The sequence below is a fragment of the Aphis gossypii genome, chromosome X, assembly GCF_020184175.1.
Source record: "Aphis gossypii isolate Hap1 chromosome X, ASM2018417v2, whole genome shotgun sequence".
Classification (NCBI taxonomy): Eukaryota; Metazoa; Arthropoda; class Insecta; order Hemiptera; family Aphididae; genus Aphis; species Aphis gossypii.
Window position 1 is genome coordinate 38,270,882 of NC_065533.1, and position 25,419 is coordinate 38,296,300.

Consider the following 25,419-nt stretch of genomic DNA (forward strand, 5'->3'; position numbering starts at 1 on the left):
TACAAATAGCAACTAATATTTAACTCCTAAAAACTTAAGTAGGTAATATACAATTTTTTTTTCTAACATATTTACAAACTGATAACAAATAATTAATCAAGTATTATTTATCAATAATTTGTTAAGAATAAAAATAATATAAGGAAAAAAAATATTTAGGGTATTGTAACAAAAAATGTTTAAAAATTAAATTTAAATATCAAATAATATAGATAAATTATGATAAAAATCTCAAAATTTGATTAGTTAAAAAGTAATAAAAAAATAATAATAATAATAATTAAAAGTTCAGTATTACTTGTATTTAAAAATATAGTAATAGAAAAATGGCATACTTTATTAGTAAATAAAATTTCTAAGTTTTCAATATTATTGATTTTATTTCTATAATCTTTTTAACCCTTGTACAGGTACATTTTATATAATATTATATTATATTTTAATGGATATTCATAATGGTGTATGCAGTAATAACAACTTCAATTTTGTATAAGTTTTAATTGAATACAGTTAAAATATAACTAATTCTAATTATTTATTTTCTAAATAACTTTTTTAAATGTCATATTACATAATACAATGGTTAATATTTCGTTTGAATACTGATGAGAATATTATTATAAACTCCATAAAACATGAAGTAAAATACGCAAATATTATATTTTAATGGATTATTATGAACTTAATAAACTATACTATTATGTATTAATTTAGTAAGTAAACATTTTTTTTGCCAATTACACAACAATTTATAACAATATAAGTTTACAATGAATATTAAATAGTTAATAGTCTAAACTTATAACTAAAACTATAAATAATGATCAATGTTTTACTATGACTTAGTATTCGAAAAACAAATTGATTAATAGATAGTAAGTTTTGCCTATATTTCATGAAAACAGTTAATTTCTAAATGCTAAATTCAATTAATATGGTTAATTAAAAATAACAATATTTCTATAAAAAAAAAAAATACTTAAAAAGCTTTCGTACAGTTTTTAGAATTTTTAGGTATCATTGTAATAATTATATTAAACAACTTACATATTATAGTACATTATTTTTAAGGAAAACCCCCAATTCTCTATATATTTGTACTCACGTAATTTATATTATTAATAGTTAGAAAATGATAAGTACAATTCATTTTTTATTCATTTTTAAATCGACCACTGAAATTTTAGAAAATAATAAATAAATGATAATAAATATTTGTATAATTTATGTTCTGAAAATATAACTAATATTTTTTACTTATAGATATTAAAGATATAAACAAACTGTCAGATGATTAAAAAAAAACTGTATTAAAGGATAAGGAATTCAATTACTTTTGCTCATCAGAAAATATTACCAATAAATAATTAATAATATATTATTATTATTAATATATATATATTTTAAATTAAGCTTTGGGAACTATGACCATTAGCTGAGAAATATATTTTAATACGGGAAGGTATGATACGTTAGATTTTTTGAAATGTGTATTCTCATATTATATAAGATAGAACTTGCTGTTAAAAACTCTGGTTATTCATCCGAGAGCTAACAATGTTTAACCGCAGCACCATTCAGTGACTGCAGCCAAATACATCATGTCCCATTTAATTAATATGCTTCTGGAATACATTAATTCTTCAATTCAAGTCACTGTATCTAGAAACTTAAATTTTTATTAGATATACACGGATTGTACATATCTGTAATGCCTAATATTATAATATTTTATTTAAACACATTTTTCCACTTTAAATAATTTATTTATAAATACGTTTTAAATGTAAAACAATAATGAAATCATGGACATATTTGTGTCTTTATTTAATTAATTTTAAGAAAATAATTTTGGTGATTGAAACATTTTTTTTGATAATATTTAAAACAAAAAGTAATTTTTAATTAATTTTGTTCTATAATATTTAATTATTACTGGATGAAATAGTTTAAATTAAATGATATTAATAAAAAATTATAATAATAGTCATTAAAGATAATTATAATATAATATAAACTTGTTTGTATTATATTATAATAAATATTATACATCAAATTCCAGGAACATTTAAATGAGTTATTACGGTACAAGCATGTTCTTTGGAATAATTAAAATAAATTAAAACTTAAGAAAAATGGTTATAATAAATAAAAAAAATATTTAAAAGTAGATAAGTTACTTATAAAGTAACTTAAACTTATTCAACTAGGTAAATAGTTTTAAAATTATAAATTAATCATATTAAATATATTTATCATAAAAATGATTCAATAGAGATTCTGCAGTCACTTTATAATTGATATATATTTATATTTTAGCAGCAAAAATTTCAATAATCTATTAAAAATTGTTAAAATCATGACAACTAAATTTATGTATATTAATGGCATGCAATAAGATTATATAATTAAAGTAAAATAAGTGTAAAGATTATCTTATATAAGGTTTTTAGATAAATATATGAAAATCTATCATGCATTTTAATGAGATGAAATGTAGGGGGATACCATTAATAGACATCAATACATCTATAGAATGATATATATTGAATTAATTTAATAATTTTATTGGACTTGATTACTATAGATAAATGAGTATCATCAGTTAGGAGACCATGGTACATTGGAATGCATGTGGATAGTGATTTTAATAAAATCACTAGGGAACCAATAAATTATTTTTAATTGGTTTTAGTGAATTCTAAGGTTGTGATATACATATATACATATATAAATGTATATTTTCCACTAATATTGTATATGTTTCATGGCTCTAATGTGGATGCTGTAGTTTTCATTTGTTCTGCTGGTGCCCTAAAAAATATTTAGAATTAATTATTAAAATAATAAATATACATGCATTTAGAAATCAATTTCAAACATTAAAACAAAATACAAAATAGTTAAAATTTTAAATAATTAATAAGAAGTACATTTGATTTTAACGTGCAATTCTTTGAATAGAGTTTTAAAAAAACCCCCCTATTTTTACATTTAATATAATTGTAGTAAAATAATTTTTGGGTAACTATAGTATGTACTATGAAAACTACATCTATAAGTATATCAAAATCCTATTTATCTATTTATAGTGCATATTTTAAATGGAATGATTGAACTACCAGTAAAATAAGCAACAATAATACACTAAAAATTTCAGTTTGCCTTAAGTGGGACGCCACACATCTGGATCTTCCATTAAAGTTGTGTGATGTCCGCCCATGGGTTGAGACACATTATCAACAGGAGAAGCAATAGCTCCCATGTCTTCCCTAGATCCTCTATTTAGTAGTAAGTATTGTAACAAACACAAAACAAAAAACCAGTGTTCTTAGAATAATAATAATAAAATACTAAGTACACAACAATTTCAAATATTATCTTATTTATAAAGTTATTAAATAAAATGTGTAGGTAAAACATTAATAAGAACTTACTTTTTCCCAACTGACATGAGACCATATAATAAACCAGTACAAAATACTAAAGCACTGGCTATTAATGTACTTGGACCAAAACACAGAAGCAATGGTACTAAGGATAACCTGGAAAATTATAATGTAATTTAATACAAGATCAAGCAATATTTTTTAATTAAGTTAATTGTAATTTTTTTAAGTGTTAATCATGCATTCAATAGAACATAGTACAAAGATATTTAATAAATATAAGTAATGGTTCTTACCCAGCATATGTAACAGCTCTAGTCCAGTAGGGTTTATTTTCAGCAACATCACTGACTTTCTGCATATAATCGATAAACACACATAGAAAAGGTGCTTCTAACGCAATAAGTAAAATACCAAGGAGTCTAAAATTACATATAAGTTAGAATAGATAGATAGTTACATACAAGTATGTAATAATAACAACTTGATATACATACAGTTGTAAGATTCCACCAAATAAACAATCTGTGTTTAAAAAAATTAATCCCAGTCCATTCCAGATACCAGTGAATAAATTAACTGAAAAGATATAACAATTAATAATAATGGTAATTTAAATTATCTATTATAAATTATGAAACAATTATTAGGAAATACATTATATTATAATGATACTTACCAATGCCTGCAAATGTTCCCAATGTTCTACTACCATATTTTAAGTGCCAAGGAATTTCTTCCCTATTTTCATCTTCATCACTGGCCCTTTTCCAAAGATTTGTGACTTTATCTCCCATAGACTATACAAAAAAATATATGTATGTATTATTAAATTAAATTAAATATTAAAATATTACATTATACATAAATTAATTTTCATGAAATATAATATTAATTTTGACGACGACCGTAATAATCTATTGAGTGATATTTGTATTAGACGGTTTTATAACATGTCAATTTATTTAGAAATAAATTGCTTGATTACCAAAGAAATTTTATTTAGATAAAATTTGTTTTTTTACAGTAGGTATATTTTTGGTAACATAGTTTAAGAGATAATTTAAAACATCAAATACGCGAGACAATTGAAAGGTACGCATGAATAACGTGCTATGAAACAATTAATAAATTGTTCAGTATCAAAGAAAAACCAAAAATGTATTAAAATTATTTGAATTGCACGTAGCATATCATTAATGCATTCAAAATACACGCGTCATAATCATATACTTATCGAAAGCGATCATTACTTTTTTATTATTTTGTGAGACCATTCATTATGTTTGTAAATAAATAGTTTGTTTCTGCGTGTATACATGATTGTCTACGATAATACATAAAACAATTCAAAAACATTTTTTTCAACTAAAAATCTATCCTTTAAGTAATAATTTAATAAGCTATATTTTATTTCAATATTTCTCTGAAATCTCTTCTTTATCAAAAACCAACCAGTAATATAAAAACTGATAAAAAAAAAAAAAAATGTTCATAAAACAAAATCTTGCATACAGGCAAAGCCCAGTTATTATTATTTAATTTGTCAAGGGTAACACTGTACGGGATCAACTAGTGTAATATAATAATATCACAGACCAATTGAAAAAAATTAATTCTCATATTATAATTATATAATATTCATCAGTCATCACCACTCTATTGACTTCTATAAATAAGTGTTATATTACATATATAAAGGTTTTTAGCTAGATAAAATCAATGTACATTATTTCTAATTGTAATGCTTTTTGTACAAAATTAAAATCTTGAAGTACAAAAAAAGATCATTTTATTAACTTTCTTTTTATAATGGTTAAGTGGAATACTATGTCAATTCTTCTTTAGAACTTAATATATTCCACTCAACATTTCAAAATAATTTAATATATTATATTATTATCTATTATGCTTTAAATAAAATGCTATAACAACAAATATTATTTTTGTGTAAAAAAAATATAAGAATATTTTACCTATCCAATCGAAGTTAATTTATAATTACAATAAAAAATATACTCGATCAAAAAGTTATTTATTCTTACGAACATATTATGGATATATTTTTTAATTATTGATCGGAAATAGAATTTATTTTTAACTTGTACTGTTCTGTAATATGAAGATTTACTTCCGCATGTTATTTACCTCTTAGCTCTTACTAACACAGAACATATCAAATTTTACTTAAAGAAGAATCCATTTTACTTAGTTATTTTTAATATTTTAGTACATTCACCTATAATCAAGTTTATAGGTTAAAAATATTATATAAGGAACTTCAAAGGTTTTTTTTATTTTTGATATTTTAATTTTGAAGTAATTTATGAGCATTTTAAAATTTATGACTTAAAAATGCTTAACTTGAAACTATGATAGCAATATAACATGCTTACCTTTAAATATAATAATAGGTCAATTCACTATAATATTAAAAATAGCAGAACAAACAAAGTTTTTTTAATATATTACTATATAATGTGTAAGTGAAATGGAGATAGTCAATATATTTGGATATAACATCAGCTTAATGTTCAGTTTACAATTAGTTTAATTAATTTTGTGATAACAATTATAATTGGTCAATAAAAATATACATTTATTTCAACTAAATGTTACTTCTAAGGTTATCTCTGATAGTTAACATAATAAACACTTTTTAAATACTATTATTTTGACAATTATTCCAATTCCAATCTTTTGGTATGATCTTAACAGAATACAATTGTTAATCTCAAGCCATTAATATGAATCAATTGAAGGTCCATAAAAATATTATCTTAAAAATAAAACTTAATAATTAAAAATCTATTTTGGTCTTAATATTGTAACTGTAATGATATAAAAATTGTAAAACAAAAATGTTTCATAAATATTATAAATATAAGAAGTGAACAATTATATTTTTACTTTTGAATGCATTATTAATATATACTTCAAAATTCTTCTATTTTGCTAAATAAATTCCTTATTAATCATTATTAAATTGAACTGTAACATGAGTAATAAAAAAAAAAAGATATATATATATATATTTTTTTATTTTATCTATTGCTCAACAAGATAATAAGAGATGACAATTAGCGTTTTAAATTTTAGTATTTTACTATGATTTACCAAAACAAAATAACATATTATTTATCAATTTTCACAGGATATTTTTGATGTATTACTTATTAAAAGTTTTAGATATAGTTATGTAATTTTAATAAATACCTAAGACAGCTAATAATCGTAAATAGCACTGATATTTGATTATAGATACATCATACCTACATACATATTTTTTTCTAATCTGATAAATTATAAATGATAAATGTATTTAACGTGATATGCAATTAAGAAACCATATGTGGCATATTTTCATATATTTTGTCTTATATACATGTTAATATTAAGATTATTTGTAAAATTTCCAACATATTTTATGAATTTTGTACATAATACTAAAAACTAAAATAATTTATCAATTTTTATTATCAATATTGGTAATTTTGTAATATTATACTTTGATATTAGTATTCATAAAAATATTATTAGTGTGTATGAATAACATTTAACAAATTTATTATAACGACTATAAATTATCAAATATATGTTTTTATTAGACAGTTATTTAAAAAAATTTGATATCAAAATGGACAAAAAACTGATACATAAATAATTATATTTATTACAATTTACAACAGCACTTACAGTTATGATAACTTTTTTGCCAAACAAACTGTAAGAAAAACAAAATAATGCCTTAAGCATCTACTAAAATTTTAAATTTTATATTTTATTTATAATATTCCTAACAAAATGTTTTTGATTGTCAATAATATACTATATTGCATTACTTGTAAATAATGAAATATGAACCAACCACATCTCGTAATAAGGAATACTTAATTAAAAGATATAAGTCAGTGTTAAGATTGAATCAACAATTTTAATTTAAAACCATATATGGTTAGCTATTGATTTACTTTGCATTATTAAAATTTTAATCAATTCTACTTCTTGAAAATTAAAAAAAATAATAATAATTTAACTCAATATTATAAATTATTTATTACATGCTTTAAAAATTTTAATTCCATATAAATCCCAACCCTAGTTATAAATAATTGATAATAGATAATTATTCTAAATTTAAGATTTTATTCACCGCTGTTAGGTTACATAATAATTAAATGTATTTAAATTTACTTTAGTTAGTAATATAATTGATTTTTAATTATCATTATTGACAAATCTGTTGTTATTTTTTAAAATTAAAACTAATAAAGTTACAAAATTTAATTATTTTTAGGTACAACCAGATAAACATTTAGAATAAATACATTATAAATATATATATATAGGTAATTACGAATACATTAAAGAGAAAACTTTTGATTATATTAAATATCTGATTAAATATTGATACAATAATCTCAAACGCTCTTATATTGTTATAAGATTCTGATAATTAACGAATACGTAAATGATAAATACAGAATGGAATGGTAGTAAAAATAAAAGCTAATTAATCAAACTGTTTTTCTTAATATTACAAAAATCATCTGGCTATTACAGTTTAGTAAATTCACCTGTAATTAAATTTAAAAATTAGAATATTATCTGAGTTTGTAAGTTGGATTTTTACAATTCTTAAATTGTTCTATAATAATGAATATTTTTAAATTATATTTTATATACTCATAATTTGTAAAAATTAAAATATTGTCAGACAGACAATGTACAAACACAAATAATATTCTTTACTTTAAGTTTGATTAAAGATTAATTCATTCTACTAATTAACAAGACTCATTAAGCTGAACAGAAGTTTGCTACGTTGGGTATGGGTCAGTAACTGATAGTTTGGAAATAATTTGGTATTCATCTAAAATCTTTAATCGTTATATTTTTAACTGGACTAAATATTATTAACACGTAATGTTGATTAGATAAGTAGAAACTAAAATTAATTAATAATTACAAATTATCAACTTCAAAAAAATATTGTATAAATATTAAATTACCAAAAAATATACATCAATAGAATATCTATAAATAAAATGTTATATTATAAAGTTAATTAAAAGTAAACACAAGGACAATTTTAATTTTAATTTAATGTCTGTGTTTATAGTTTCTGGTTTCTATAACTCTTTGATTAATATTCATATATAATTAGTAAGCCGGTAAGGCCCATATTTTTATGCAAATGCATATTCTCCTACATTTGATTTTTAATGTTTCTGATTAAATATGTTGACGTTTCGTAATATGTATATTCTGCTATTAACATTTTTTTTTGCATATTTTTGCATATTTGCATCAAAATGCATATTTATAGATAATTATATATTATGTGCATATTTAAGAAATATTAAATAAAATAATTTTAAATTTTACTCAAAGTTTGATATATTTATAAATTTATTTAATGATAACTTAATCAAAAATGAACTTTCGATAATTCCATTAAATTTCCAATGCATAACAGATACCATTGTATGTCTAGAAAAATTGGGTGTTATTCTTGGAAAAAGTCTAAAATTGGTTTAAAATGTGGAAAATAAATTAAGTAAATGAGGACTTAACATTGAATTTGATTAACTTAAACTATCAGAAGTATTATCAAAAAATCCCAGAATTATAATCAAAAAAATAAGTAACGATAATGAAGACCTTGCGGAGTTCTCATCTATCATTTGAAGATATTTCTCGTTACAAATAGGTATGCAACCATTGTGTCCGCAGACATAGAAAGAAGTTTTTTGAAGAACAAGGCAACACTTCGTAAAAATCATAGAAATTTTCAATCTGATAATTTAAAAGCATAATATTATGTTACAAAATGTTGATACTCTTTTAAAAATTAGTATACACTTTTATGTTGTAAACACATTTTAAATTTAAAATACTGATACTTAATTTTTATTTTTTTTTTCACTTAATATATTTTCTAATTTATTTTTAAATATTTATTTTATCACCATCAAAATTGTTAAAACAATAAGAATTATTTTTTTCCTGAACTTCACTATATTATTTTTAGCTGTGTTGAACATAATATTACACATAAAATTAAGTATATTATGGTAAATATGTACACATATTTTAATACCTTTGATTAAAACTTTACAATAACTTTAATCTGGTATAATATATAAACAGTGATATGTAAATTTGCTACTCCAATATATTCTGAGAGACATGATCTATGTTTGATTTTAATTGTAAATGCAAAATTACAGATATCAATCAAAAAGGAATTAATTAATTTTTTGAAATTAATGAATACTTTGCTGTAATCTTAATCAAATTGCTGTTAATTCGTTTTCATAAAATTCAATTTCAAATATGAAGTCTGCTTTTTCTCTGATATAATAATAATGATGAATAATTAAATGGCTGACTATTCATTTTTGATAATCAAAAATAATTATGACTTTGTTTTGTTCATTAATGCATTTCAAAATATGTAAAACAAAATAAATATTCTCTCCTTTTTTTTATTTATTTTTTTATAAAATATACAAATGGCATAACAATAAATCCTACACATTGAAAAACATGCGGCCCGTGAAAAGACATTTATATAGACCGCGATTACAATTTATAATTAGTATAAAAACATGGAATACCACAATATATTTACTATATATTATATACTCAACTATAGTAATTAATTTAAATGTATAATGAAAATTAATCAAGGGTTAATAATTGTCATGAAAATTTAATTTAAAGTGATATATTTTTAACTTAAGAGGATGCTACACCCGCATGCTCTATCTCCGTCTTCAAACGCATAACATAGCAAGATGTCATGCGTCTATGCGTCTACATTAAGAGTTATCCATTAGTTAAATGGGAGTTATGCTTATTTTAAAATGTACATGCAATTTATAACTCGCTTTAAAATTAAAATATTAAAAAAAAAACCTGTAAGATTCAGTAGATTATATTGTTACTTGAAAATTTGATAATATTAAGCATAACAGTACAAGTGTAGTGTCCTCTTAATAATTTATCTGTTTATTGACATGGGCATTTAATACTAGTTATTATACATTGATGTTCACAGATTATTATTTACTTATTACAATAAAATATGTATTACCATCTGTTACTAAATTTGTTATAATCAACTAAGTTACTAGTTACAATAAAAGTCATTTATTTATTAATTATTTTACTCATCAAAAGGTTAATTATGTTAAATTAATAGTTGATTTTGTCACCAGAACAAATAAGTATAGAACAATAAACAAGTTTTAAATTTATAAATATACAAGAGTAACATTGGATTAATAACAATTAAGTACAACAAAAAATATTTGATTAAATAACAATGAAACTTTCTAGAAACTATATAACATGGTAAATAAAAGTACCTAATCAAAACTGGCATATTATTAAAAAAATGTGATCTATTTCAATATAATTAAATTATTTTTATTCTTAAACTTATTTAAATAGATGTTTATTAATAATTAGTACAATATCTTTATTACAGGAAATTTTTTTAATGCTATGTCATTTTTGGATTAACATATTTAAATAAAACTCTACAAAAGTGGTTGTTGACACAAGACATAAAACCGTATATGACTAATTTATCAAAGAAAAAAATCAGAATTAATAGTTAGACATTGTGTAAAATTGTAGTAGTAAGCTAATCTTATACATTTTTATATAAGTAATTAATAACATGATAGTCCTTATTATGACACGTTATCACCTTGTACTAGTAAATAGGTAAGTACTTGAGTATAAATTATAAATCCTTTGGTAACCCAATGATTATGTATCTGACAGTTAAGTGTAGATTCATAGGTTTGAAATGTTTAAATAATGAACAAATGGCCATAACTGTATTAACTTTAAATTATGTTAAATTTGTTAAGTAAAAAGACTATTTTAAAATATTATGATAGGTACTAAATTGATTGAAATATTATTAGAGAATAAGTTTATTTGTAAATTTATATTTTCATTAAAATAAGGTATTCGAAATCTGAAGAAAAATGTGCAAAATTTAAATCTTATCCTTATTAAAATAATATTAATTGATTGAGTTTATTATGAACCTTATTAGTTTTATGAAGCATGCTTTTGTTTGTTCATTTTGGTATGTTAAATATATTTTGGAACAAAAACTATTTAAAAACCTCAACTAAAACTTACCAGCTTATTTATATAGACTTAATTTGCAGTCCACGAAATAACAGTCTTTGGACCTATATTGGCTATATTATTTATTATCTACATTAATTGCTTACTGAATCTAAATTTGAATGCCAAATTATTTTGTTTTTCTGATGATACAATCATATTATTAAAATAAAAAATTTAAATATTGAATATTTGTACCTATAACAGAGATAACCAGGTTTTTAAAATAGTGAAATACTTAATGATTTAACAACAATTTTCTAGAACTTAACCTTGAGAAAACTAAACAAATTGTTTTCAGCATACAAAATGAAACTATTAAAAATGATAACAAAATAATTAATCATTCACGGATATGTGTATCTAAATAATTTATTATATGTAATATTGTTCTACATATTTGTACATATAGTTTACTAGACAGTCAATTAAATATAAAAAACATATTGATAATGTAATATAAATTAAAAAACACATTTTTAAATATTAAGAAATATTGGGGATTTATTTGACATACAACATCTACGAGTAATGTATTTCTCCTTTGTACAATCAGTTATCACTTTAGGTATTGAATCTAGGAGAATTTTTAATTCCCATCTGAATAAATTAAAAACAACTTTAAACAAAATAATTAAATACACACTAAAGCTACCAAAATCTTTATGGTGCATACCCAATTTATAAGAACTTTTATGTATTTAATTTGGATAGGTTTTTTTAAAAAAAATTATTAATTTTAGCAAACAGAAATAAAAATTATAATCATATTTTTGAGCATACACTAAGTAGGTGTAAAAAAATATTAATGTAATTAAAACAAATTAAAAAAAAGCTTTTGAGCTTTAAATGTGTATTAATATTTTCAATATAACAATCATTACAGCTTTAAGAAAGCTTTAGTAAAATTATTTATATAATACCTATATTAGTTAATTTATTTTTAACAACTAATAATCTTGTAAAATGAGAATTCTTCTCTATATATTTTTATATTTCCATGTTTTCTTTATATAAGTCTTTAATTTTATCTTAACTTTGTACATTACTTTTTAAGTGCTTCTCACTTCCATCACAAGCATTACTTATAGAAGGCAAGCCATACCCTTTGTTCAAACCCCTGTTTGAAATTTAACATTGTAATATTTGTTTACAAATAAATAAATAAATACTTTTAAAACTTTTAAAAATTCTTTTAATATTAAAAAAGTATAGGTATATTTAAAAATTAATTTTTGGTATTTTTTTTTAAGTTTTTTTAAGTATATAGACTTGAATATAAAAATAAAATATTTCCATTTTACAAATGTCTAGTTACACCTAGAGTTAAACTTATGACCAACATTGAATTACCTAGTAAATTATAGAAAATATGACTTAGATATAGGTAGATGGAATTTTATAGTTTAGTACCAACCAATTTATATACTGAAGTTCACAGTTAACAATGAGTTGTTGAAACCAAAACATTAGATTTTAATCTGTTTAACTTTTGGGCTTTTGTGTTTTGTAAAACAATATACATATTTATTGTTTATTTTATAAACACACAAAATCTTATAGATATAACTAGAGCACTTTTTCAGAATTTATTGTGTTACACCCAAAAATATTCATTGTTAGAGTGTCTGTGGTTAAATAGTTTCTAACATTAAACAACTTTCCATCTGGTGAGGTTGGTAAGTCAATGTCTAACATATATTCAATTTATCATTTTAAATCTAAATAAATTATTATAAGTACCTATAGGTTAAGTTAAACACCTATATATTTTGAAAATTATAGAAATTTTATAGTATTGATCTCGTAGGTCTTAATGAAAATTCCTCGGTAAAAAATTATGTATAATCAAGGTACCTATTATTTTTATTATTATTATTCTAAGCTGCTATAGTATATAGTAAATAATATTATAAATTTGGATAATATCATGAAAATTTAAGAATGTATTATCCCACAGCTCATTGTCTTACGAAATTTCGCCTCTACACACAAGAGGATGCTCAAGTACCTACCTACATACTACAGTCGAAACAAAAATCAATAATTTAATGTAATAAAACAATAGAAGGTAATTATTATTGGTAGGTACAACAATAATGATCAAGCGTCGGTGGACTTATCGAATATCGACAATATAAAATATTAATACGGACTCACCATGGTCGTTAGGTTGCGTGGGCGGGCGGTTCTAGAAGTTGGACTTGAGTGGGCGCACGACTGTATGCGGGTCGGTCTGCAAACGGGGTGAAAACGGGTAATAGAAAGATCTAAAGCACCACGTATAAACAGTTGTATATACTGTCGAAATAAAAACGTGAGTAAGACGGATATCGAGAAAATTAAATTAATATTAGGTGGTATATCGTGAGAACGACTCGCGAAACCTTTCTGTTGACAACGGGAAAATATGTTATAAACTGGACTGCGGTAGTGAGGTCGTCGTCATCGACGTTATCGTTTTTATTGTCCAAGATAAGACGTCCCCCCAACGGCAGCGTCGGCCATCGGCCGTCGGCGGCGGCAGTAGCAGTAGTTGTCGGTTGCACTAGTGGCCTGTCGGCCGGGCCAACTACTATCGTAGAACATTGTTCACTGTTTCCCGCGACTGGTCGTGCGTTATCAGTGCGATTACGCTCGTGTTATCGAGGAATTTCATTAATCCAAATGCGTAATAATATTAATAAAAATAATTATAGTATTATGGTATTTTGGTACGCCGTCGTCGTGTAAATACCCAAGTCGCGAAGCATTATGAAAATAATATTTTAGTTATATATACATTTTTAAGCCGATAATAATATTACAATTATTATTATTATCCCGGTTCGTTATCGTTTCAATCCGTTTCGAGTCGCTTTTCTCGTGTCTTATCGGCTCGCGTCGACTGTACCCGCTCTGACCGACGGTAAATATAATAATAATAATGATAATAACACTCATACTATAACCGATTATTAAATTATTTTCGTGTATACCACCGTGTGCTATTATAGTTATTACATCAAATTCGTCAGTTCTACGGCGGTTTTGTTCCCACTCATCGACTGCGGTTTCCGGTACTAGTGTGGTACTACTCCTGTCACTGTTGTTGCTGCTGCTCGCACCGTGTGTTTGTCCGTTGTCGGCGTCCCGTTGGAGTTTGAACTGTTTCACTGCTACGCTGGTGCCCGGCCGTCGTTTCGCCGCCAACAATTATTTTGTTCGGATTTCCCGTAAAATGGCTACGATTAGCTTGGATTCCATTTTACCATGGCCGGAATACTATAGAAAGGTCTTGAACAGCACGAGTAAGGATCACGTCCATATTATTTTCAAAATGTCTTTCCCCGTCTCCATACATGGTACACCGCGTAATTGCGTCGTTTTTGTCGACACAAAACTGATTGGTCCCGAATCACGTTTATCGTTGTATTTTTCCCATCACTTTGACTTTTCGATGGATTCTAAACTGAGCTTTTAGAAAAACATTCATCGCATCTAATATTTTGTAGGTTAAGAAGAGACTGTGGTTATTCTATGTATATCATCATTATTACCTATAAATTTTAATTATTGCTGACTATATGTCTTCATTATTTCATTTTCTTTTAATGACAAAATATTTATAGCAGTTTCATTTCTAATTAGAGTAGGTAGGTAGGTACTTGTAGTTTTTCAAATAACTTGTGTTCCTGATTTGTATTAGAATGACAAGACAAAAACGTAAATGTTGTCTGGACTAAAGAAAATACTTGTGTATTTAGTTCTTAAACAAATACATTTTCTCAATTAGATGGAACTTACTAGGTAATATTATTTAAGTAATATTATCATTTCAATGTTTAATTGAAGAAACAATGTATCACTTTAGAAATATTCAATGTAAGCTCAGTAATAATGTTTTTGATTTGTGAAGTAGATACATTATTTATAATTGTTTTTAATCTTTATAACTAGTAATTATATTGTAGGTTGTCTACTATCTAAATAAAATAATTGATTAAATAATATATAATATTCATACTAGGTACCTAATTTAATGATTATCATTAATTCAGAAGATATTAAAGAAATAAATACTATTTGCTATTTATTTGTATTTTATTAACACGTCTTTAATGTCACTATGAGCATTTTGCTCACTTAATTACCATTTTTAGAACCACTAGTTTATATTTCATTCGATTTTAACAATACTATATAAATGTTCCATTGAGTTATTTATGAAAATGAATACAGAAAAACATTCAATGTTATAAATAAACTAACAAAGTTATTGAAGTCCAATGTTGCCGTACACGTAATAATAACGTATATTTTGGCATTGTGCTCGCTGTCACTTATCGCCTTATTTACTTTACCATATTATCTTAATATCTTATTATTATCTTATTGTATAATTTTATTATTATGCTTTTGTAGTTCAATATTGATATTTGTCAGTACCGCAGTATAGTAATTTGTATGCTCACACGTGTATTTTAATAGATGAGTGAAATGCTAACACGACACTAATGGTGTAAAAAAATTAGCAACACCAATAACAGATTAAATAGCTAATTAATTTTATAGAAATTCACTGTTCCATAACTCGAATAATCAATATTGCCTCCAATCTCCAAGTTCGGAAAAAGCTTTTTCACAAAAGAATCTTGTTAATAATAAAAATACATCATAGTTTCAGGACTTAAACATAATCATCAGTAATAGATATACAAAATTTATGACATAGACTAAGCTAAATGATAAAAAAATCTTGAATTGTGGTATTATGAAATTTTATTGGTGATAGATAATTATTTTATTTGTAAAAAAAGTTGAAATTATTTCTGTAATTGTTAATACCATAAAAAGCACCACAAGACAATGCAATAAAATATACTAATACCTATATAATTTTAATAGTTTTATATATTGTATGATGTATTATGTTATAGCCCCCCTTAAAGAAAATTTTACTTTTTATTAAAACTTAGACTTTTCTCAATACATTATTCTATTTTTAATTAGCTATCTCCTTGCATAAAAAACCATAAGTGTTTTGGAAATAATCATAAACTACTTATGATTATTTTATTAAAATTATCATAAAGATTTGTTTACTTAATACACTTAAAATCATTTCAAGTACTTGAATCTAAATTTTTACATACCTACCTATTCAAAATAACAGTAATAAAAATAAAATTATATAAATTAAAAACATTTTTTTAAGTATCTAGCTTACAAATTTATAAACAAGTGAAAGGAAAATTTAAATCAAAGTTTTAAGTAATTTGATTGATATTATTTTTTAATAATATAAAAAGTAAAATTCAATTGCTTAAATATAAATCTGTGCTATCGATTTAAAAATATTCACTGCTGAATAACACCAATTGGCAAATAAGTGAAACTCCAATAACAAATTGTCCTTAAAAAGTAATATTTTAAACGCTTTAAATACCCATCAAAAATGTTTAAATTCATTTGGCAGTAATATATATTTTTAAATTTTTTTAGATTAATTTTAAATATTTCAAACTAGTTCATGCTTGCGCTACTTATTTTACCATTGAAATACACATGTAATCTGCATTTAATTACTCTTTTTAAGTACTTATTTGATCACTTAACTATTTTTATAATTGTGTAAGTTTTATTTATAACTTATTTTAAAATAGTGTTGATTTAAAGTATAAAATGTATTAAATTGATATGTCTTTAGTCAGATTTCAAATGTATATCTAGTGACAGGGCTGGCAAAAGGCATGTGCGGTTTTTGCATTTACACCGGTAGGCAATATAGCTATATAGATAGCTATTATGTAAAACCAATAACACTAAGCTGGAAATCTTATGAGAGATGCTCAAAAAGAATTGTTTAGAGATTTGCAATATTACAATAGTTATACCACATTAAATAATATTTATTACATAGTGAGATAAGTTAGTTCTGAAGACGTTCAACTGTATCTCTTTTTATCTCCTCTAAAAACATGCAAAATAGCAAATTGTACTTTCACAATAATCTGTTTAACTATGTTTTAATTATAATTTTGAGTAAATTTGCCTATTATAAAATATTAGAATAAGATTAACTGGGACATCTCGGAGACTTATTAATATTTTAATTTTGAAAAAATTGGTAATTGATTTAAAATTAAAAAGAAAAAAGGTAGTTTGATAATGCTCATAATTTGCTTTTAATTAAAATATTAATAAAAAACTATGATCTTGATAGTAATCTTATCATTCACATTTTATAACTTCATTACTTCCAAAATAAAATAAGTAAAACTTAAAAAATACTAAAATAATAATTTTTAATTTTATTTATTTAAATATGTATGTATAATATAGTTATGAATTATCATCATGTGGCTTTTTTAAAAGTATTAATAATGTCTACAAATAATAACGGGAAAATTATAGTTAAACCGAGTTTTGTTGATTCATTTAAACTTTAAGCTTTAAAATCGGCCATCTGAATTTGATATACATATTATATAAGTAAATCTACATGAATTGCCTTACCAAAAAACCTGCCTAACCTAACCTATATTTATCTTGCGAAAAAAAATTTAACTGTTGAAGAAATCTCTATGGAACTATAAAATTCAAAGAATTTAATTTTGAGTAGATTTTCTGCCTAGTTAATTGTTTTAAATAGTAAAATGGTATTAGGTATATTATTTTATTTTATTTTTTTTTTTTTTTCATTTGAAATAATTTATTTTTATCGAGTGCAGTATACCATTCACTATTGGGTAAATAATTAATTGTAGGATTATTTATGCATACTAACTATATTTAATTAAATATAATTTTGTTAATCAGGTTATTTTACTTATTTTTGCATTCATAGATAAACCAGGATTTTTGAAACCCATTGATGGTCCAAAACCAGAATTCAATAAAGCTTTAAATGAAAAAGTATCTTTGTATCAAGGCGATCTTACAAAATTGGCAGTAGATGTTATTGTCAATGCAGCCAATTCTAAGTTAGCTGGTGGAGGAGGAGGTAAAAATCTATCAAAATGATATGTTAATTTATAAATATTTTCATGCCAATATTTGGAATTTAGTATTTATTATTTATAATTTAAATTTAAATATATCATAGTTGATGGCGCTATTCATAAAGCTGCTGGTAAAGAACTTCTGGTAGAATGTGCTTCATTAAATGGTTGTAATACAGGTTCTGCCAAAATCACTAAAGGGTACAAACTCCCAGCAAAGTGTAAGTTGATAAATTCATTATTAATACTACTACATATGAGTAGAGCTCGGATTTTAAAGCATATGCATCTTTTTTTGTGTATGAGAGAAATCTAATTTTTATACATAAATTTGTTTCACATCATTCTAAATAAACCAATTTATTTTTGCCTTTTTTATGTAAATGTTTTTGTTGTTTTTTTTTCTGTTTTTTCAGCTATAGAATTTTTGTATGTTTATTATGCTATAGTAATAAAAAAAATTAATTAATAAAAAATGTAAAATCCTGGAATACGGACTAAATGATTATATTGGATTATTATTGTCATTATGTGGTTGATTATTAAATGCATTAAATGTATAGATAATCAACTTACGGACAACCACAGGTCTATAGCTTCTGTCGGGCAATAGAGTTAGTTTCACTACTGTAAATCTAAGAAATTATATGGTAGTTAATTCTTTATTAAATTTAATTTAATTTTTCAATTGTTTTTATTTAGTTTTATAATTAATTCATGTTAATTTTTGGTCATGTTTCATTTTACTTTTTTTAATAATAAATATGCTTTAGAATCCAGGCCTAATTAATGAGTAATTAATTTTATCTGTATAAAATAGAATATTTATTTTGAAAGTTCCTTAATATCATCCACGTGTTTACCTTAAGGGTGAACGGTTTTATTAAATACATTTTTCAAAAAAAAAAATTTTATTCTTATTGTCAAATTATTGTTATAGATGTAATACATACAGTTGGACCAAAAGGAGAAATTCCCGAACAACTGCAATCAGCTTATCAAAACAGCTTGGATTTAGCTGTTGAAAAGAAGTTAAGAACAATTGTAAGTATCAAAATGTAATTTAAAATGATAATATTTCTTTCTTTTGATTATTGATTAATATTTTTAATTTCAGGCATTTCCATGTATTTCAACTGGCGTTTATGGTAAATTTTACAAATTTATTTATCTTTACAAAGTTCCAATTTTAAATATTTAATTAATAAAAATGTGTTTAGGATATCCGCAAGAAGAAGCATCCATTGTTGCCTTGAAAGCTATCAGAGACTTTTTAGAGCATGATCATAACTTGGTAACATATTTCAAATTCTTACATTTATCATTTTATACATTTAAATTTATAGTATCATTAAAATCTTTTAAAAATTATAAAGATGAAAAAAGGCTCGTTCTACTTAAATTATAATATATGAAACATGGGTAAAATATAATATTTCAAATGACTTTTATCTTAGTCCATCATAATATGCACAATATACCAAATCTAGCTAAAACTGCTTTTGATCTATTATTATTTGAAAGTATTAAATATGTAATCTTCAAATTATTATAGTTATCACTTATCATAATTGAGTTCATTACTTATATTTCAATTGTATAATCTAGTAGTACACTTATTCTCATTGTCTCATTTTTTAAAATTTCACTATATATTCTGGTCCCAAAGAAAGTATTGTTCTTAATAATAATAATAATGAATAATGACATTTTAGTAGATTAATTTAAAAATAAGTAACATAAACATGTTTTATCAAAATTTCCTTGTTTCAGCATATTTTTTTTTTTTAACTTAATAGTAAATAAAAGTTTAATTAAAACTCAAATTTTTATTTTAAACATTTTATAAAGTTGTACTATGAGTACAAATGAATACCAAACAAATGATAAATAAAAATATATTAATTTCAATAATTATAAATTTATTTTTTCAATATTATTAATGTATATTATATTAATTATAACTTACGTTTTAATTTTTTATAAATAAATGTAATGTGTTCTATATATAAGAAATACAAACATATTATTGTTTTCAATCTTCTCTAATGTTATATTTTCAAGAAATATATTTGTATTGGATTTTATTCAATTATTTATATCATAAAATATTATATTTATTTTACATTTTATGATAAAATTTAATGTAAATTGTGATAAGTGCCTTTATTATGTTTAGGTGATTTATTAATAAATTTTATTTTTGTGAATTCAAATTTTTATAATGTGTATTAACATTTCTTTTTCAGATTGAACGCATAATATTTTGTGTATTTCTTGATACTGACAAAGAATACTATGAGAAGTATCTACCATTATTTTTCCCTCTTGAATAAGATTTATCATGTATTGTAAAACATACTAACTTTTTTACAACATTAAAAGTAATCATTTATACATTGTTTTAAATCGTTTTCCTTTTTTTTTTATATTATCTTTATTGTAGTGTATTAAAACAGTAAGCTAATTGTTTAATTTAAAAGCATTTAAATATATATCAATCTCATTAAATTTTTATTTTTGTTTTTGTTTGTATTTATTTTAAAATACTATTTATTTTAATGTATTCCAAAAAAGCACTCTATTTCCTAACCCCAGGACTGTTTAATTAATTATGTTAAAAGTATTAAAAACAAATATCCATTAATACCTGAGTAACCTTCATACCTTTATTATGAATGAGTTAAAATTGTACGTTACAGGAAGTATATTATAAAATATACTCAACAATAATAGAAAAATAGTATTCTATATTATATATTACACCTCCCAAAAATTAAATTGTTAATTTGATTAAACTTACATTGTCATAGTTGAAATGTATGTAATAAGTATAATATAGTACTTCATGAAATGTTTATTTAATACTAGACATTATTTTTTTTTTTATTATACAATAATATAATACATTAATAAAATTAATAATAGCTTACTATTACTATGTATTATCCATTCTATTTTTTTGTTAAATTATATTTACAATTATCTAACAGTCTTACATGATCTTTCTTGATGTAAGTTTTATAGGTTCAATATTTGTTGTACGTTCTTTTAAATATAGTCTATTGTATTAACTAGACATATCCAAACAACAAACCAAATCCCGCATAGGATCATTTTATAAAATTAAAAAATGTTATAGGTATAAATAAAATATAATACATTTTGGAATACTTAAAAGAAATAGATTAGAGTTAAATGTGGGATTACTTTTCCTTAACCAACATTTTAATAATTCAAATTTAATTTTTTTTTGCAAACAATAAATGTGAATCACCAGTTTTGAATGACAAAAACAAACTTACAACTAGCAATACTAACATATCATAAATTGAAATTATGACAGATACTTGCTACTACATTATAATAAAATGTTTATCATTTATAATTTAAAACGGGTTAAAATAAATTTGTAACTTGGTTCAAAAAGGGAAAATCTTAAAATTTATTTTATTTTCCATGTCATTTTTTTTAGTATAAAAATGAATAATAATTTCAATTTATCTGAATCAAAATGGCCAATTTTAGTTATAAATTATGAGATTATCCCAATAAAACCAAACAAAAATCATTCCAAAATTACAATATTTCATGGTGGAGTGTTTCATATTGTATAAAATATCAAAAAAAAAAATATTAAAATTAATTTAAAAACTTGTTCAGCTTTTTTTCAGAAGTAATACAAGCCATTAACTTTACAATGGTTTATAATAAACACCTTAGTCCATAATATAGTTCTATTTCTATGTATATTATAAATAAAAAACGATTCCGTAAAAAAAAAAATAACCACAAAAAGGGAATTCAATACAGTTAGATACCAACCGTTTTTAAGGAGTTCGATGTAGGTAATTTTCGGCTGTCATAAGAATGCAGTCTACCAGCAAATGCGTTCTACCAGCCGCTGTAGGATGCAGTCTACCTACGGTTTTTACTTAGGCTTAAGTTTATTTTTAATAGATACACTTTAATCTTTTTCTTCGGTCAACATTTTATCTTAATAGCATTATACACAGATAACAATACTTCAACATTTTGTAAAAGTATTGGCTCAATAGCTCAGTATGTCATTTATTGCGCGATACCACAATTTATATTTTATACACCCAATATGTTGGCAAAAGATTTTTATTCAATTATTAGTGGTAACGAATCAACTATGAATTTTTTGATGTAATGTAATGCCTGTAACTCGGTCAATCTTAGGTTTAGGACTGGTCAAAATGTCTTAGAAAAAAATTATTTACCCATATCTGATATCGAATCCCGGACGAAAAGTCCAGGGACAAAAAGTCCGGAATGAAAAAAGTTGGACTAAAAGTCCGGATTCATTTTTTGATTGCCGGACAAAAAGTCCGAGTACATTTTTACTGTCGGACAAAAAGTCCGAAAATATAAAATTGTCTATAATGTCTATATGTATTATATAAATGTAATATTATATTATATAGTCAGTTCATATATAATTAATATTTATTTTAAAAATGTAATTGTTGTACCTACTTTTATTATATTATTGTATTTTTTTTTATATTTTATTACTTCTTATTATTTCTTATACCTAAAATATAACGGAAATCCACTGTACACTGAAAGAAATTCATATATGAAAACAAAAAAAAATAGTTTCGTAGGTAGGTAGATACGAATATGGCTATATCTATCTTATGTTTATCGCGGCAGTATGTCTACAGTTTATCTACCATAAGATTTAAGATTATATCTATATACTACAATAAGTAATAACGATAATCAATGTTATTACCACGATCTCATCGATATAATCGATTTCATGAGGAACGTAGCGGGCTTGAATTATAAATTGAATTTGTCACTTAGTCAGTGTATCCCGAGACGCTATTTAGTTGAGATGGAAGTTGAAATGGAAGTTTTTGTAGTAAAAGAAAATAAAAAAATTATATTTGACGGATATGCATATACGGTTCATCATAATCTAGTTTCAAGTCTTCGGTGGAAATGTTCCAATAAAATTTCAAAAAAATGTCCGGGCATTTTAGTAACTTCCAAAAGTAAGCTTAAAAAATTAAAAAAAATATATTTTATATTTTTAATAAAACACGTTTAAACATTTAATTAGATTATAAAAATCCAACAATTGAGGTTGAACATTCGCATGCTGGTGATGCGAATTTAGAAACAGTCGAAAAAGCCAAGGCTGAAATGTTAAAACGTGTTTCAACATTTTCAACCTCAACTCCTTCACAAATTTTCGCTGAAGTAATAAATCAGGTGCCAGAGCAGGCTTTAACATCTTTCGCAAATGAAGAAACAACCAAAAGAATGTTGCGGCGCAAAAAAAATAAAGGTAATCCCAAAAAACCATCATGTTTATCAGACCTTACAATTAATAATGAATGGGCAATGTACAAAGACGAACGATTTTTGATTTTTGATAATGGTCCGGAATCGAATGAGCGAATAATAATTTTTTCATTGGATGAAGGTTTAGTTCATTTATCAGAGGCAGATACTTGGTTCTGCGATGGTAACTTTAAATTATGTCCCGAATTTTTTATGCAATTATACGTTATTAGAGTTAAAAAGTATGACAAATTTATTACCCCAATATTTTGTTTACTTCAAAATAAAACTCGCAGTACGTATGAAGAAATGTTCACTGCAATATTCAATAAATGTTCCGAAAATAATTTTTATCCCGATCCTAAAATAATGAACATGGACTTCGAACAAGCTGTTATTCAAGCAGCAAAATCAGTTTTTGGGGAACATTTGCTAATACAAGGTTGTTTTTACCATTTGTGCCAAAGTACTCATAGAAAATTACAAGAGTTAGGATTACAAAATAAATACAATCATGACAACGTGTTTAGCCATTATTGTAGTATGATCGATGGCTTAGCTTTTTTGCCGGTTGAAAAAGTAATAGAAGGCATGAAATACTTAAAATCAATTTGTGCACCCGATAATACGGATATACTTGATTATTTTTATAACACATATGTTACTGGAACACATAGGAAAGTCGGGGTTTTAAAATTCAGACGGATTAAGCCATTGTACCCCCCTGAAACTTGGAACGTACACGAGGCTACAATGCGCTCCAGACACCGTACAAATAATGTTTGTGAAAGCTGGAACAATAGATTTGCACATTTAATCGGGCATAGTCATCCAACAATCTGGAAGTTGATTAATAAATTTCGTGAGGAAGTGGGGGTAGATAAAGCTAAAATAGCATTACATGATATGGAACCCCCAAGAAAAAAAAACATGGATCAGAAAAAAATGTAAAATTACAACATTTATGTACGATGTTTGTTAATAACGAGTTAACAATACCAGAATTTTTAAATAGAATTGGTCATTGCTTAAGAAAACGAAATTTAGAATAAATTATTATTGTTATTATAAATGTAGACTAGATTTTTTAAAACGTAGGTATAACTTTTTTTTTAAATATTATTATTGTAATGACATCGACAATCATTTCTTAGGGAAACGTAATGTATAATGTATATAGGTATCAAATTATTATTATTATTATTATTGTAAAGGCAAACGTAATGTATATAATATTAAATATAATATTTAAATAATTTTTTCGTAGAAATAATAAAATATAAAAAATAATTTTAATATTTTTGTTATTTTGTATTTTCGGACTTTTTGTCCGACAGTAAAAATGTACCTACTCGGACTTTTTGTCCGGCAATCAAAAAATGAATCCGGACTTTTTGTCCAACTTTTTTCATACTGGACTTTTTGTCCCCGGACTTTTTGACCGTTTACCCTGATATCAGTAATAAGGGTTGCTATTCAAAAAAAGTTATTTGTATTGTGCATAGCAAAGGAGTTAAAAATTTGACATTTTCCCAAAATGTGCACTTCAGTACCACCTATCTATCACA

At 23.9% G+C, this 25,419-nt stretch overlaps 3 protein-coding genes across 7 annotated transcripts; 2 read left to right on the forward strand and 1 right to left on the reverse strand.

Annotated features, from left to right (window-relative positions):
• Positions 1-360: 360 nt before the first annotated feature.
• On the reverse strand, positions 361-14,030 carry LOC114119650 (calcium channel flower). Of its 4 annotated transcripts, none has more exons than XM_027981281.2 (7): positions 13,707-14,030; positions 4,069-4,189; positions 3,887-3,968; positions 3,686-3,811; positions 3,438-3,545; positions 3,149-3,281; positions 361-2,814 (listed from the first exon to the last, which is right to left on the reverse strand). In XM_027981281.2, exons 1-6 carry the CDS (start codon positions 13,707-13,709, stop codon positions 3,167-3,169), a joined length of 555 nt encoding a protein of 184 aa, XP_027837082.1. In that variant the 5' UTR covers positions 13,710-14,030; the 3' UTR covers positions 361-2,814; positions 3,149-3,166. The 4 variants fall into 4 exon arrangements, with proteins under 4 accessions (XP_027837082.1, XP_027837081.1, XP_027837080.1 ...); XM_027981280.2 differs by having other exon boundaries at positions 3,123-3,281; XM_027981279.2 differs by having other exon boundaries at positions 3,166-3,281; positions 13,707-14,028.
• A 166-nt stretch (positions 14,031-14,196) lies between these two features.
• On the forward strand, positions 14,197-21,040 carry LOC114119649 (macro domain-containing protein CT2219-like). Of its 2 annotated transcripts, XM_027981278.2 has the most exons (8): positions 14,197-14,454; positions 14,543-14,836; positions 18,376-18,531; positions 18,634-18,750; positions 19,470-19,573; positions 19,647-19,677; positions 19,750-19,823; positions 20,779-21,040. In XM_027981278.2, exons 2-8 carry the CDS (start codon positions 14,767-14,769, stop codon positions 20,863-20,865), a joined length of 639 nt encoding a protein of 212 aa, XP_027837079.1. In that variant the 5' UTR covers positions 14,197-14,454; positions 14,543-14,766; the 3' UTR covers positions 20,866-21,040. The 2 variants fall into 2 exon arrangements, with proteins under 2 accessions (XP_027837079.1, XP_027837078.1); XM_027981277.2 differs by lacking the exon at positions 14,197-14,454 and having other exon boundaries at positions 14,473-14,836.
• A 943-nt stretch (positions 21,041-21,983) lies between these two features.
• LOC126551771 (uncharacterized) lies at positions 21,984-24,883 on the forward strand. Its single transcript, XM_050205907.1, has 2 exons — positions 21,984-23,559; positions 23,628-24,883. Exons 1-2 carry the CDS (start codon positions 23,322-23,324, stop codon positions 24,800-24,802), a joined length of 1,413 nt encoding a protein of 470 aa, XP_050061864.1. The 5' UTR covers positions 21,984-23,321; the 3' UTR covers positions 24,803-24,883.
• The last annotated feature ends 536 nt before the right edge of the window (positions 24,884-25,419 follow it).